At 40.4% G+C, this 16,782-nt stretch overlaps 1 protein-coding gene across 2 annotated transcripts in view; it reads left to right on the top strand.

Annotated features, from left to right (window-relative positions):
- The window catches only part of LOC115219060 (myb-like protein D), a 143,741-nt gene extending 127,507 nt beyond the window's left edge, over positions 1 to 16,234 (top strand). The window contains exons 3-4 of one of the 2 annotated variants that reach the window (XM_036508715.1): positions 10,578 to 11,698; positions 15,894 to 16,234. In XM_036508715.1, the coding sequence (XP_036364608.1) occupies positions 10,578 to 11,698; positions 15,894 to 15,963 (1,191 nt within the window). In that variant the 3' untranslated portion in view covers positions 15,964 to 16,234. Of the gene's footprint in view, positions 1 to 10,571; positions 11,699 to 15,893 lie in introns of both variants that reach the window. The other variant, XM_036508714.1, reaches the window with a different exon arrangement.
- The last annotated feature ends 548 nt before the right edge of the window (positions 16,235 to 16,782 follow it).

The raw sequence follows: 16,782 nt of genomic DNA, 5'->3' as shown, positions 1-16,782 counted from the left end.
CACACACATATATATATGTATGTATGTATGTATGTGTATATACACACATACATATATATATATATACACACACACACACTCACATATATATATATATCATCATCATCATTTAACGTCTGCTTTCCATGCTGGCATGGTTGAATGATTTGACTGAGGACTGGCAAACTACATGGCTGCACCAGGCTCCAATCTTGATCTGGCAGTGTTTCTACAGCTGGATGCCCTTCCTAATGCCAACCACTCCAAGAGTGTAGTGAGCACTTTTACATTCCACCGACATGAGGGCCAGTCAGGTGGTACTGGCAACGGCCACGAAAACATCGTGTTTTTTTACATGTCACCTGCACACTGGCACAAGTGCCAGTAAGGTGATGCTGGTAATGATCACACTCGAATGGTGCTTTTTATGTGCCACCGGCACAATCGCCAGTTAGCCGCTCTGGCAACGATCACGCTTGGATGTGCTCTTAGTGCTCCACTAGCACGGATACCAGTCATCGAACTATATATATATATATATATATATATATGCACATACACATATCATCATCATCATCGTTTAGCATCCGTTTTCCATGTTAGCATGGGTTGGATGGTTCGACCGGGGTCTGGGAAGCCAGAAGTCTGCACCAAGCTCCAGTCTGATCTGACAGTGTTTCTACAGCTTGATGCCCTTCCTAACATCAACCACTCCATGAGTGTAGTGGGTGCCTTTTACGTGCCAGGCGAGGCTGGCAACAGCCATGATCAGTTGGTGCTTTTTACATGCCACCGGCATGGAAGCCAGTCAAGGCGGCGCTGGCATCGGCCACGTTTGGATGGTGCTTTTTATGTGCCACCGGCACAAGGATCAGAACTACAATTTCCATTTATTTTTGATGTTGATGTACCTGACTCAATAGGTCTCCTCAAGCACAGGGTCGAAACAGTGTTTCTTTACTTCCCACCTGCACAATAGTCAGTCCAGCGGCACTGGCAACTGCCGGGTGCCAGTCATAGGATTGGTTCAATTTCGATTTCGATTTCACTTGCCCCAACAGGTCTTCGCAAGCAGAGTTTAGTGTCCAATGAAGAGGGTTGGCATGGGTGCCAGTCGTCAGGTGAAGTTCGATTTCGAATTCAATTTTGACTTCACTTGCCTCAACAGGATATACATATATATGCACACACATTCATATATATACATATATATGGTGACATGTAAAAGCATTCGTGCCAGTGGCACATATAAAGCACCCACTACACTCTCGGAGTGGTTGGCGTTAGGAAGGGCATCCAACTGTAGAAACTTTGCCAGATCAGATTGGTGCCTGGTGCAGCCTTTTGGCTCACCAGTCCTCAGTCAAACCGTCCAACCCATGCCTGCATGGAAAGCGGACATTAAACGATGATAATGATGATGATACACACACACACACACACATAGTATAAATAAAGTAAGTGATGGAATGTGCAATTGACTTTATCAGATACAACATGTTTCGACCTGTACTGGATCTCTTCAGGTACATCAATAAAAAGAAAGTCTCACTAGAGATTTCTTGAGTCAGCTTAGATTGCCTGGTCTTCTCAAGAAGTAATCTCTTGCATTCTTTTCTATCTGGTATGGGTATGTCTTTGAGTAAGACATCTAATACCATTTTTTCCATCTTCAAGCACCTTCATCCGTATTACGGGTGATGGTAGTTAATAATGGAGAAGTTGTAAAAAATGTATAAATGGATGATGAGTAAAGCACTGGCACAGTTTTGACTAACTAACTAACTACCTGTCATTATCCGTAGATTTACTGCTGGCTCAAGAAATCTCCAGTGAGACAGAATGGGTCAAAACATGTTTGTACCCAATAAAGTCTATTACACATTCCACCTCCTATTTTATTAATACTGTTACCCCAACCACCTCTACGAAGTTCCTGCTAATAGTTAACGGTTTGCAGCCATTTACTCAAGATGCAAGAATTGAACACCTATATCTTTATCTACCCCTGATGAGATTCGACTTCCAAATAATTTTAAAATTTTATTAATTAATTTTCTGAAGGTCTTGAACTGAAACAGCTGAAAGAGATGCTTGTCAGTTTTTTAATAAATTAATAATAATTTATTAATTATTTCTCTATTTAAGGCAGCGAGCTTGCAGAAACATTAGCATACCAGGTGAAATGCTTTGTGGTATTTCATCTGTCTTTACGTTCTGAGTTCAAATTCCGCTGCGGTTGACTTTGCCTTTCATCCTTCCAGGGTTGATAAATTAAGTACCAGGTGTATACTGGAGTCGATCTAATCGATTGGCCCCTCCCGCAAAATTTTGGGCCTTGTGCTTAGTGTAGAAAAGAATTGTTTCTCTATTTTCTTCTCAGATTATAATAAATAAATATATCTAAACCACAGTTTATATAGTTCGATTTTGCTATCCCTTAATGAGGTTTGTAACCTTTATATACATACATACATACATACATACATACATACATACATACATATATATAATAATAATATGCGGGAATATTATATATTTTTTATCATATATTTAATCTTTCTATTATATGTAATTTTCTAGATGGTGTAATTTAATTTTTCATTTTGAATTGAGAAAAGGTGGATTTTTTTAAAGATATATATATATATATATATATATATATATATATCATATCATCATCATCATCATCATCATCATCATCGTTTAACGTCCGCTTTCCATGCTAGCATGGGTTGGACGATTTTGACTGAGGGCTGGCGAGCCAGATGGCTGCACCAAGCTCCAATCTTGATCTGGCAGAGTTGCTACAGCTGGATGCCCTTCCTAACGCCAACCACTCGGAGAGTGTAGTGGGTGCTTTTTACGTGCCACCGGCATGGGGGCCAGTCAGGCGGCACTGGCAACAACCTCACTCGAATCTTTTTACACGTGCCACCGGCACAGGTGCCAGTGAAGCGATGTTGGTAATGATCACGCTCGAATGGTGCCCTTTCACATGCCACGGGTGCGGAAGCCAGTTGGCTGCTCTGGCAACGATCATGCACAGACAGGCAACGATCACTAGCACAGGCACAAGTGCTAGTAAGGCGACGCTGGTAACGATCATACTCGAATAGCCGCTCTGTCAACAATCACACTCGTATGGTGCTCTTTGCACCCCACTAGCACAGATGCCAGTCATTGAAGTATGTTTGTATGTATGTATGTATGTATGTGCCATGTAAAAAGCACTAAGTCCACTCTGCTGAGTGGTTGGTGTTAGGAAGGGCATCCAGTTGTAAAAATCCTGCCAATACAGTCACAGAAGTCTGGTGCATAGTTCTCCCTGGCTGGCTCCTGTCAAACCATCCCACCCATGCCAGCATGGAAGGTGGACGTTAAACAGGGATGATGATGATGATGATGATGATACTCACACACACACACCTGCATATATGGTGTATTTAAAATGATTGCTATCTACGAAACCTTTGGTGTATAGCTACAGAAGAATGTGACTAGGCTTATATGACCTACCTACTTTATAGACCCTATCTATTCGATTATTGAATCCTCTGTTCCATGGTTAGGTGAGGTGAGTGGGGTACAACTCCTTCCCCCACCCTCGCTCTCCTTTTCAAGTGAAATTGTTAAAATATTTCCATTACTGATATAACATTACTTGCTGTTGTTGTTGTTGTTTGATCTATTTTTGAACTTGGTGAGATTCCAGTTTTACCTGGTCAGGTAGAGAGAGAGAGAGAGGAGAGAGAGAGAGAGAGAGGAGAAAAAACAAGTAAACACTCTTCACCCCGCTTATATATCTCCGGGTGTGTGGTGGTGGGGGGGGGGTCACTTACTTACAAACCACTGTCACTTTGTGACTGACACTGTTGCCTTGTCACCCTGGCACCACCACCACCAACACCACTATTAACACCACAGTTACTACTACTACTGCTACCTCTCTGTCACCACTACCACCACTACCACCACCAACACCACCACCACCAACACCACCACCACCACTGTAACTACTACATCTCTGCCATCAACATGACTGGATCTCCCTATCATCACTCACAAATGTGCCTCCTCTATTATTACCACCACCACCACCATCATTACCACTCGCAACTACTACACTTCTACCACCACCACCACCATTAAGTCAATTACATCGACCCAGTGCGTAACTGGCACTTAATTTATCGCCCCCGAAAGGATGAAAGGCAAAGTTGACTTCGGCAGAATTTGAACTCAGAACATAGTGGCAGTCGAAATACCTATTTCTTTATTACCCACAAGGGGCTAAACATAGGGGGGGGGGGCAAACAAGGACAGACAAAAGTATTATGTTGATTACATCGACCCTAGTGTGTAACTGGTACTTAATTTATTGACCCCGAAAGGATGAAAGGGAAAGTTGACTTCGGCGGAATTTGAACTCAGAATGTAACAGCAGGTGAAATACCACTAAGCATTTCACCCGGTGTGCTAACGTTTCTGCCAGCTCGCCTTGTATGCATTCCCATCCTTCCCATTGGAGGCATGCTGTCATTTATGTCCAAACATGTACTCATCTACTTTCCCTTCCAACCTCTCCAGGGCTTCATTGCTTCTGAAAGAGGTACCCCTCCCTGGACCCCTGCCACTGCTGTCTGTTACTGACCAGTCATGGCCATGTTGGCCCCCAGGTAGAGGGCGGGATCATCTCCCCATTTTGTCTTTGGTCAGCCCCTTGAACTTGTCCATTGCCTTGGTGTCCATTCCATCTCCCTGAATGTCCATCTGTTGTCCTTTGGTCATGTGATCCACTGCCAGATTAAAAATTCATTTGGGACAAATGCAAAAGAGCAGAATCATTGTTCACGAAGCCCTTGACCAAATTCTGTGTTCTATTTGTCACAGAAAATTTGAAACAAAGACAATGCCAGGTCTGTCATCTGAGGGTCGATGATAAAGGAGAGCAAACATACCTGATACTGTGATATGAACACAATGAGCAAGTGGTGGGGGGAGGAGTGTGCAGCTCAAATAATTTGGATGGTTCTTGGTATTATCAATGCTGCTTACCACTTCCGGAAGAAATGATACAGATGGAAGAAGAGGGGCAGAATTGTGTTTACTAATGAAGAGAGAAGGTTCAGATTTGCCTGTGTGGTAAGAAGCTTGCTTCCCAACCACATGGTTCCAGGTTCAGTCTCATTGTGTGGCATCTTGGGCAGGTGTCTTCTACTATAGCCTTAGGCTGACCAAAACCTTGTGAGTGGATTTGGTACACAGAAACTGAAAGAAGCCCATCATATGTGTGTGTGTGAAAGAGTATGTCTTTATGCCCCATCCTCTGCCACTCAACAATTGGTGTTGACATGTCTACGTCTCTGTAACTTAGTGGTTTGGCAAAGGAGACTGATAAAATAAGTACCAAGCTTAAACAAAAAAATAAGTCCTACGGTCGATTTGTTCAACTAAAATGTTTCAAGGCAGTGCCCCAGCATGGCCACGGTCTTATGACTGAAGCCAAAGATACCTGGGCTATAGTAGAAGACACTTGCCTGAGATGCCATGCAGTGGAACTGAACCTGAATAAACAGGGCTCGAAAGTGAACCTCTCCGCCATACAGCCATGTCTGCACCTACATGGTTGTATACATGTGCATGCATGCATGCATGTATGTGTGTGTGTGTGTGAATGGGTATATGTATGCATGCATGTGTGTATGTATGTAAATGTATGTGTGTCTATATGCATGCATGCATGTATGTGTGTGTGTGTGTGAATGGGTATATGTATGCATGCATGTGTGTATGTATGTAAATGTATGTGTGTCTATATGCATGTATGAATGTATGTGTGTCTGCATGCATGTGTATATGCATCTGTATGTATCCTTTTCTTTCCTTCTTCGCTTACTTTCTCCTCACCCTTTCACTGTCCCTCTTTTATTCTTTCTTCCTTGTTCTGACTGGTTTCCATATTCTAACAATATACACCATTCCATAAATGACCATCCCTGCTTACTCTTTCTCATCCCCAACAAATTATTGTTCATATTATGCAACATAAATAATTCATACTATCAATTATAAATATACTATTCATTATTATTATTATTATTATTATTATTATTATTATTAATCAGTAGTCATATTTTTATCAATTGCTTTCACTGCTCTTAGGTATGTGCTGTGGTTTGTTGTGGGTCTCTTATTTTTACTGTATTGAAAGTGTTTTATGTAGGATTATTATTATTATTATTATTATTATTATTATTATTATTATTATTATTATTATCATTATGATCATTATTGAGTGAGAGAACAGTTCTTGCCATCAAAGTGACACAGGGGTAAAATATACGAAGCCCAGTATACTCATCATGACTACCCATCTGATGAGGGTACACCAAGCACATGTGCGACATGGTGACCTTATATCAAGATACACAGTGCATGACCTTGCAGGTGGGGGCCCAGTTAGAATTTTCTTCAGGTTGAGTAGCCCATCCTGCTCAAAAGATCCCTGGATAAGGTTTGGTTAAGGATGATGAACAAAACACCCATGTTTCCAGAGGTTAATTATTCCCTCCTCCTCCTCCTCCTTGTCATCATCATCATTTATTTCATTTATATCACTATTATATTGCATTCACAAATAAGAAATTTCGCTCTTTCATATTTCTGGATTTTTTTTAAGGAAACCTGTCTCTCTTTTTACTCTCTCTCTGCCATTTCCCCCCTTATATATAATACATACACTAACAGATATGCAGACACACATCTACACAACAACACAATCATTCACATACATGCAAGTGGATTCTCTGTCAGTCTTAATGATAAACATTCTGTCATTCGATAAAACTGAATTTCTGACTGTGGCAGAGTATTCCACAGGTGTGTGTACCCTTAACGTGGTTCTCTCGGGCTAAATCAGCATGATGCAGTGGGACAAGGAGAAGGAGAGAGAGGGAGAGGTGAGAGAGAGGGAGAGGTGAGAGAGAGAGAGAAAGAGACGGGGAACCAACACCAGTTCTGGACAGGTAATTTGCTGAACGTGAAAGAATGAGAGACAAAGTTGAGCATAATAAGACCTGAGCATGCATATATATATATAGTGAGAATTTATGAAAAATACAAAAGACGAAGGCGGGTGTGTAAACAACAAACAGATGTATTAGTTTAATGCTCGGGAAGTGAGAAAATCCTTTACATTTTGAGCCTACACTCTTCAGTAGAAAGGAACACAGAAATAAACAAGGAGAGAAACACATATACCAAATATATGCACAGACACATATCTTTATAAATATAGACACATTACAAACAGACATATATACATATATACAAGACTAGGATATACTATAAAGAATCAGGTATATTGATTTGAGGCAAAGAAAAGACATTGTGCTGAACAGTTTTGGAAATCAGTTACTCTGCAGTCATTAACATAATTTTAAAGATTAATGAAAAAGAAAAATTCAATGCCAAACTGATAAGGAATCTGCAATTCCTCCAGCTGAGAATTTAAGTCTGTAATTATTAGGGGCAATTGGTAATGTAATTAACTGCCCCAGCAACAAACTTTTAGACGTTAGGCTTCATTCACAAAATAGCAAAAAACACAACTAATTAAGAAATTACAACTACAAGCCATCAAAGGAACTGTGAAAATATACAAAACAGTTTAAAAGTTTAGCAAGTAACAATAATAGGCACACATATATAAATGTGTAAACATATGTTTGTATATGTATATGTAAGTTGAAATACACAGGTGCACACATATAATGACAGCTATGGCCGTGCACACACGTACATGCATCCATGTTAATATTCTTACATACAAGCATAATATGCGTTTTTGGTGGTAAAACTTGGACAAACTTGTGGCTGCATTCAAGACATTAAAATGAATAATCTACAAATACAGTCTTCACTTTCTGGGGAAAGTTACAAGGACCTTGAACAGGATGAGAATCTCAGCTATGATGGACCGAATCTCAGCTATGATGGCCCCATCAATATGGGAGGACGAGGATTGAGTGCTTTAAGAGAGTTAAAAAGATATGGTCACCTGTACTCTCAGCTTACAAGCAATTTGCTCACAATACCTTTGTAGTGTCCCTCCTCACACCCACATCTGGCCTTCTGAACTGGTCACTGGAGAAACTCAATAAGATAGATGCATGAACTCGTGCCAGATGCTCGGTGATACTGGAAACTTCAGCATCAATGCAGATGTAGATAGGCTACACTTCCTGTGCAAGGAGTAGCCTTGGTCTCGAATAAGTATAAATGACATATGAAGCACAGACTGACACTGAAGCAATATCTGTAGCAGAAGAAACAAACCAGTAACTAACTTGACCAAGTTTGTGACCACAAAGTCAACAACATATATTTCTTTACTACCCACAAGGGGCTAAACATAGAGGGGACAAACAAGGACAGACAAAGAGATTAAGTCGATTACATCGACCCCAGTGCGAAACTGGTACTTTATTTATCGACCCCGAAAGGATGAAAGGCAAAGTCAACCTCGGCGGAATTTGAACTCAGAACGTAAAGACAGACGATATATGGCTACACATTTCGCCCGGTGTGCTAACATTTCTGCCAGCTCGCCACCTAACAACATACTTAGGATAGCTAATGAATGCACATTCACACACTCACAGACACAAGACTACTTAACGTTTTCCCAAATTCAATGAAAAAGCTTTGTTTCCAGACTAAAATCTTGCTCTGTTGGTGAGAAATTCTAAAATATAAAACCAAGAAAACATACAAGCATGCCTAGGATGCAAGGGTAAGTGAATGAAACTAACGTAAATAGAAAAACACTCACCATACCAGCAGAAAGTTGGATATCCCGTAAATCAGAGAATACCAGGAACATTAATAGGAGAAGCAGGGATCTGTTATAGATACATTGCAACTCACTAAGAGGGATATGGCTTTGATATTCAGGAGTAAGAGACAGCTCCTCATTTCCTAATCAATAAAAGAGATATGGAGACTTCCAAACGTCTCTGTGATAAAAATGTCGATAGTGCCATACGAGTGCTGATAGCACCACTGCTTTATTATCAGCTGCTTACTAAAAGTACCTGCAAGGTATAATCTTCCCATGTGACATGACATTGTTGCTAAAATCATTTATAATGTTATTGGCACGATAATGTCCATTTTCCATGCTGGCATGGGTTGGACAATTTGACAGGAACAGGCATGGCTGGAGAGCTGCACCAGGCTCCTGTGGTCTATTTTGGTATAGTTTTTATGGCTGGATATCCTTCCTAACACAGGGGTGCTTTTATGTGGCCCCAGCACCAGTGCTTTTTACATGACATCAACATGGGTGAAATCTAAAATTTTGGTAAAAGAGAAAATCTTTGGTGGACTTCTGTGGAATTCTTGCATCGAGAACAGAACACGTTCAAAGTGTACCAATCTTAGACCTTACAACACACAACACTACTCCCTCCCTCCCTCCCTCTCCCTCTCTCTTTTATCTTCGGCTTCAGTCATAAGACCCTACAATGTCATTCCAAAACTAAACAATCACATATGTATTCATAAATACAAGCGTCAGTATTTCTGCTGCTGAATCCCAGCTCCACACTTTGTACGATTATGTAAGTTTCATTACTCTTCCAGTAAATTATGTTTTCCAAGGTCGACTTTGCCTTTCATCCTTTCAGGGTCAATAAATTAAGTGCCAGTTGCGTACTGGGGTCAGTCTAATCAACTGGTCTCCTCTCCAAAAATTTCAGGCCTTGTGCCTAGATTAGAAAAGAATAAGTCATGTTTTACATAATTAGATATACTCATCAGAACTCTACAGGTTATAGTTTTACAGCAAAATTAATTATATATTAATTAAACACTTCGTATATGATTTCCATACACATCATCATCATCATCATCATTAACAGTCATGGGTGTGGATGGGTTCACAGGAGCCGGCACCAGGGGTTTCAATGGCACGGTTTCTATGGCAGGATGCCTTTCCTAATGCCAACCACCTTACAGAGTGTTGCTGGGTGCTTTTCATGTAGTACTGGCTCTGATGCTTTTTGCATGGCACCAACACCAGTGGGGTTGCCAAGTAACTTGTAAGACAAAGGCCCCCTTGGCTGAGAGCGATCATGGTACTGAGGGAGGTGGCTTTGTGTCAGATGAGAGATTAAACTATAATAGAGGGACAGACTTGGTTATCTTATTTGGCCAACCCCACCTCCACCTCGTAGGAAAATAAAGGAGAGGAAAGAGAAATAGAGTTAGGCAGAAAGACAAAGGGACAGAGAAGGAGAGAGAGAAATCAATGGTGGTGGAGATGAATCAGGACCTACCCATAGAGTATAATGGAGATGAATATAAGTGGTACAGAGGGGATAGAGGGGGAATGTTTGATAAAAGTATGAGGGGAGATGTTTAGAGATGGAAAAGAGGTGGCTGTAGCAAGTGATGGTGAGAGAAATTATAAGGGCTGATGCTGTCTTTGCAATTTGTTATTATATATAATTGTGTGTGTGTGTTTGTGCATTTATGTGTAATGTGGTTACATGAGTTTTGATCTGTGTTTTTCTCTTTGATTCTAGACGAAGACACCAGTGGAATACAGAGAAACTGTGGTCCAGACAGAAATACGTTTGCAGAAAGAAAAAGAAAAAAATTTTGCTCGAAGATCCAGCAACTCCGACGACAACAAAACTGATAGCAATGACAATAACAACAACAACAACAGCAACAACAACAGCAACAACAACAGCAACAACAACACAGATAAGACTGATTCTGCTGACTTTCACTGTGTATATAGTTCCACCTTGAGCTCTGACAAACCTGTGAATGAACCACCAAAAGAAAAACTTGGTTCTCCTTTACGAATCCCTCCTACGAGCAAAATCGCTCAAGAACTCCAAGAAATCAGACAACGGGAGGCAGAACTGAAACGCATGCGACAGAGTTTGATTGAAATGAAAATGGCAGATGAAGAACCAACAGAGAATGTTGTCAATGAGTGTACGGTGGAAGAGAAGGTTACTGAGGCTGCATCAGTGTCATGTGAGAGTGATAAGGTCAATGGTAATGTTGAGAACAGCACAGAAGCAGCAGCAGCAGCAGCAGCAACAGTAAATCCATTTGAGACACCAATTGAAAGAGAAATCCGTCTGGCACAGGAACGAGAAATGCAGTTCAGACTTGATAAGGGGGTCCCTGTTGAGAAAAAGCCCTCTGTTGTGGTGAGCAAAGATAAAAAGAGCCAGGTATCAGTGAAACCAAAATTTTCATTAAAGAACAACACTGACAAAGGCGTCACAATGAAGAAAATTGCTTCAAGCCGTCTTCAGGAGGAAATAAAGAAGGAGGTCAAACGAGAAGTGAGTTTGCGAGACAGTGGGCGAATAAACACAACTTCAGTGGATCGAATGGGGGAACAGATAAGATACAGAGAGGTGTCCCCCGTCACTCCGAAACGAAACTTCACAACTGTTAGAAAGTCATCTGTAGCTTCAGTAGACAGTGTCCCAGAAGATACAGATTGTGTTGATGGTCCTAGCACAGTAGCAACATCAGTGGAGCCACAAAAATCTACTGGCCCTAATTTTAAAATTCAGAAGCCAAAAGTGTCAACTACATTTTCATACCGAGAAGTTAAGAGCAATGCTGGCAGCCTTATTGAACAGGAATTACGAGAAATGAAAGAAAGGGAAGATGAATTAAAGTAAGTTAACTCTCATATTCCTTTCCTATACATACACACACACACACACACACACACATACTTTATTATTAAAGCTGCAATAACATTACAAAAATATCATTAAAAAACTGCTACTCAGAGTTTCATGTTCCCGTTTGTCAGACACGATAACAACTGCCCAATGCACGAGAACATGAAAGTCTAAGTAGCAGTTTTTTATGATATTTTCGTAATGTTTATGCAGCTCTAATAATAAAATGTATTACTCTACCTCCGGTATTCGAGTACTATTTTTTCCCACCTTGTTTCACATTTATGTGCTTACTCTGGTATATATATATATATATATATATATATATATATATTATCATCATCATCATTTAACATCCATTTTCCATTCTAGCATGGGTTTGACGGTTCGACCAGGGTCTGGTAAGCCATGGAGACTGCACCTGGCTCCAGTCTGATTTGGCAGTGTTTCTACAGCTGGATGCCCTTCCTAACGCCAACCACTCCATGAGTGTAGTGGGTGTTTTTTAGGTGCCACCGGCACAGGAGCCAGAGCAGGCTGGCAAACGGCCACGATCGGTTGGTGCTTTTACGTGTCACCGACACAGACGCCAGTCAGGCGATGCTAGTAACTACCACGCTCGAACGGTGCTTTTACATGTCACCGGTACGGGTGTCTTAACTACAATTTCCATTCGAATTTTTTGATACTGACGAACTTGACTCAACAGGTCTCCTCAAGAACAGTGGGTCACTCTACGATCCAAGGTTAGCACAGCAGGCTGTCCTGCGAGCATGGACTCACTTCATTTGTCGGGTCTATATATATATATATGCACATACATGGCTCAGTGATTAGAGCATCAAACTTGCAATTGTGAGGTTGTGAATTCGAATCCCGGACTGGGCTGTGTGTTGAGTTCTTGAGCAAAACATGTTTCTCCAATTCATGTTTGCAGAAAGAAAAAGAAAAAAATTTTCATGTTTCACCAGTTCACTCAGCTGTGGAAATAAGTTGCAATGTCACAGGTGCCAAGCTGTATCGGCCTTTGCTTTTCTCTTGGATAACATCGGTGGTGTGGAGAGGGGAGGCTGGTATGCATGGGCGACTGCTGGCCTTCCACAAAACAACCTTGCCCGGACTTGTGCCTCGGAAGGTAACTTCCTAGGCGCAATCCTATGGTCATTCATGACCAAAGGGGGTCTCCGATACACATACACATAATATATATAATGTATATATGTGTGTGTGTGTATATATATATATACATAAATATAATGTGTAAATATATATATAGTTCAGTCACAAGGAAGGAGCAGATTCTCTTGAGCTGATCACATTGATGTAATTGACGCTCAGTTTAAGCAACTGTAAGTTAACATGTACAGGGTATGTGTGGGTGTGAAGGTAATTTGAGCTGACTAACATTACAGGGGAGGAAGGATTGGGTGAAGTGGTTAGTGCAGAGAACAGCAGTAAAACACAATACGGACAACAAGAGAGACTGCAGTTTATTAATGGTGGGGGGGTGGCACTTGTTTATGCCTAGCATGTTCTAAGCCACAAAATAATACTTCAACAAGTCTCATTCAACTCATGCTAGCAATTGTAAAAACAAAGATAAAACTGATGATGACAGAGATTCCATTGCCTTCACTGATGATGACGATGATGATTGGGTAAAAGAAAATAAAAGAAAAAGTTAATTATGATCTTATTAAACATATTCCCCTCTCGGATTCATACACTTATTGCAGTGGTCCTTCAGTTTTTCTAAACCCTGTAAAAGAACTTGACCTTTCATGATACCCTTAAAGCCAGGAACTTTCCTCACCCCCTCATAAGCAGGCAAGACTTAACATGATATGTCCTGGTTGCATGTGGATGGTGCATGTGTCTGTTGAAGATGAAGGAATGCTGAATGGTGAGAGGATCTAAATAGGAGTAAACATTGCTGGAATGGACAGCAAGCTGTTTATTTAAATACAAGTACTTGAGTCTGGAGAATACCAAAAAATTAAAGACACACCAGAGTTGAGAGAGGGTGAGTCACAGAGGGAAATCTATCCGTACACACTCCATGACATCTGACCAGAAGTTTCTAATTTATGAAATGATCAATGGATTAAACCCATAAGCAGGTGGCTTAGCCAGAAGTTTTACATGCCAGATCAAATGCTCTACTGGTGCCAAATGCTCTGATATTGTTCCCACCAAATTTCTGAAAGGTACAACATCATTTCAGAGTAACACAGGTTCGTGGTAGATCTTGATTTATTGAAGCCATATTGGTGATCACTGAGGAGAAAGAGTGACTCAAAGTAGTGAGTTAACAGAGATAATCGGTCTTAAGCCTTGAGCTTCAATTATCCCAGTTCTTGACGCATACAAAGCAGTTAGAAGTGCAACAATCTCCTAGACTGGATGCCAGTTTTATCACAAGGCTAACTCAAAGCTACAATTTGGACTCGTTTTCAGCTTATTACACTGGAGCAACATGAAATACAGAGCCTTTTGCAAAGATATAATACAGCACCCAGTCTCAGAATCAAACTTTATGACCTTTCACTCAAATCACAAAGCCACATGCCTTCACTACTGAATAAAGTGAATAGTATGATGGCTTTCTTTTGTTTCGGTCATTAGACTGCGACCATACTGGGGCACTGCCTTGAAGAATTTTTAGTTGAATGAATCAGCCCCAATACTTATTTTTTTAAAGCCGAGTACTTATTCTGTCAGTCTCTTTTGCTGAACCGCTAAGTTAGAGAGACACACCAACAGTTGTCAAGTGGTGGTGGTGGTGGTGGGAGACAAACACAAAGACACACATGCACACACACACACACACATATGCATATGAATGACAAGCTTCTTTCAGTTTCTGTCTACCGAATCCACTCACAAGACTTTGGTCAGCCTGAGATTACATTAGAAGACTCTCAGCCAAAGTGCCACACAGTGGGACAGAAGCCAGAACCATGTGGTTTGGAAGGAAACTCTTTAACCACACAGCGCCATTTTTCAGATGTCAGAAGAGAAGGTTATAGGTCGATGCTCTCCTAGGGAGTTGAAAATACTGTGGAATATTTCCAAAGATTGGAATAGATGTCTGTATGGAGAGATCTATTGAAGAGTTTGGCAAGAATAAGAGTTTGCCCTTGAGTGCAATATTTAAGGATAATAATTGCTTGGAGGCAAACTTACACTCGGCATATCAACATAAATGATGGTAAGATTGGTCGAGAGAAGAACGAGAGTTTTGTTGAATGAGTACTGCTTGAAGTGTAGCTGGTAGTAAATGGATCTTTCACTGCAGCAGTTCTGCGTACATAATGCCTCTAGGCAGCCACTCAGTCTGCAGGAAATAGCAACAAAAACTCTCTCAAACCACTGACTTCTTGATAAGACTTGTAATGGGATCCAAATCTCTTCTGGCTTCCACATTCACAGTAATAGTTGAGCAAAGAACTTATCAAATTTAGAGCTTCTTTGGGGAGTAAAGATGGGGAGAAAAGTTACTCAGACAATGGAAATGCTTAAGGTTAGAGACCAATATGACTGACTTGCTATTTGAGAGGTAGGTGAGTTATGTGATGTACAAGAATATCTTTGGAGTAAAGATTATTTGCCAACATAACATGGCAGTCCTGGTTTAGGACGAATGTTGCTGTAATTTAGCCCAGGAGATATCGTCTCCAGCTGGCTATACGACACAATATGTGTCCTTATAATTTCAAACAAGCGCCCCAACACAGCTCAAAACAATGTCTGCTGGGGCTAAATTACAGCAACATTCGTCCTAAACTAGGACTGAAATGTTATGTTGGTAAACAATCTTTACTCCAAAGTACTGTTGCTGAATATCTCCTGCGAGATTTATAAATAGTCATTTTCAAGAATATCTTTGTTCTCTTTCTCAAATGGGAGCCTTGCAGATGTTGCCATGTTTTCAGTTCAACCGATTTGGGAATAGTATTTTGAGTGTGTGATGGATGTGAAAGAATGAAGTCCAAAATGTTTTGGGTCAACCCATCATTTTGGGTTTCAGAGCCTGGAACATATTTGCTACTAAAAATAGTGATTCTTAGTGTAATTACAGGGACAGAAATGTCTGTAATTGGTTCTGTGTTAGGACCTCTACCATTAAAGTGTTTTCTTTTTCTTTGCCATCTTATAGTTATTTTCTCTTTCTCTGTTCTTCAGAAATCAGCGCAAAAATTCAGTTCCACAACTTTCTACCATCATCACTGAACATAATGATGAAGAAGAATAAATCAGGACATTTAATATTTCAAGCGGAATGATGAAACTCTATGATCTGTTGTGGAACATTGGTTCACAGAAACGGAGAGTCAAGGAAAAACACATATTTCACTTATGTAGACTGCATATTCACTTATATACGTACACATGTACATCCTATATGTCTAGCAAGCATCTGGCCATGTTGTAAAGAAGATGAATATATATACATGCATACACACACCACACACACACACACATATATATATATATATATATATAATAAAAATAACAAGGTAAAAGTTTTTATTTTTTATTTACTTCGAAAATTACTATTATATCGTGGTTTTGGCCGTGTTGGCTGCTATTTCTAGCATGTAAAAATTACCTGTTAAAAGGTAGTTTTCTTTTGTGTTTAATTGTACACTATTTTAAAATATTATATATATATATACATGTGTATAAATGTACACACACACATACACACACATATATATATACAGTATATGTGCATATATGTACAGAGTATTCTTAAGTTCCTTTACCATTAATAAACCAGCTAAGAACTGAGGTGAGTTGAGTTTAATAAAACCTTTGTCTCCCATCCTATCTACCCCCTTCCTTCCCTTCACCGCAGCCTTCAACCAACTCCCTAATGCATTCATTTGCACACCTGACCCTAGACCCCGGTGACTGCTGTGATTCAAGAATACCAGGATAGCTGGCCTATTCCCCTCCGCTTCATGCTGCTAGCTGTACAGACCACTCCACTGTTTCTACTTGGTATGCATGCACACTTGCGCAGAATTAGATTTATATTTTGTGGTTTTTAGACACGGAATATTCTCCC

Source organism: Octopus sinensis, linkage group LG14 (assembly GCF_006345805.1).
Source record: "Octopus sinensis linkage group LG14, ASM634580v1, whole genome shotgun sequence".
Taxonomy (NCBI): Eukaryota; Metazoa; Mollusca; class Cephalopoda; order Octopoda; family Octopodidae; genus Octopus; species Octopus sinensis.
This window is presented reverse-complemented; position numbering and strand designations above follow the sequence as displayed.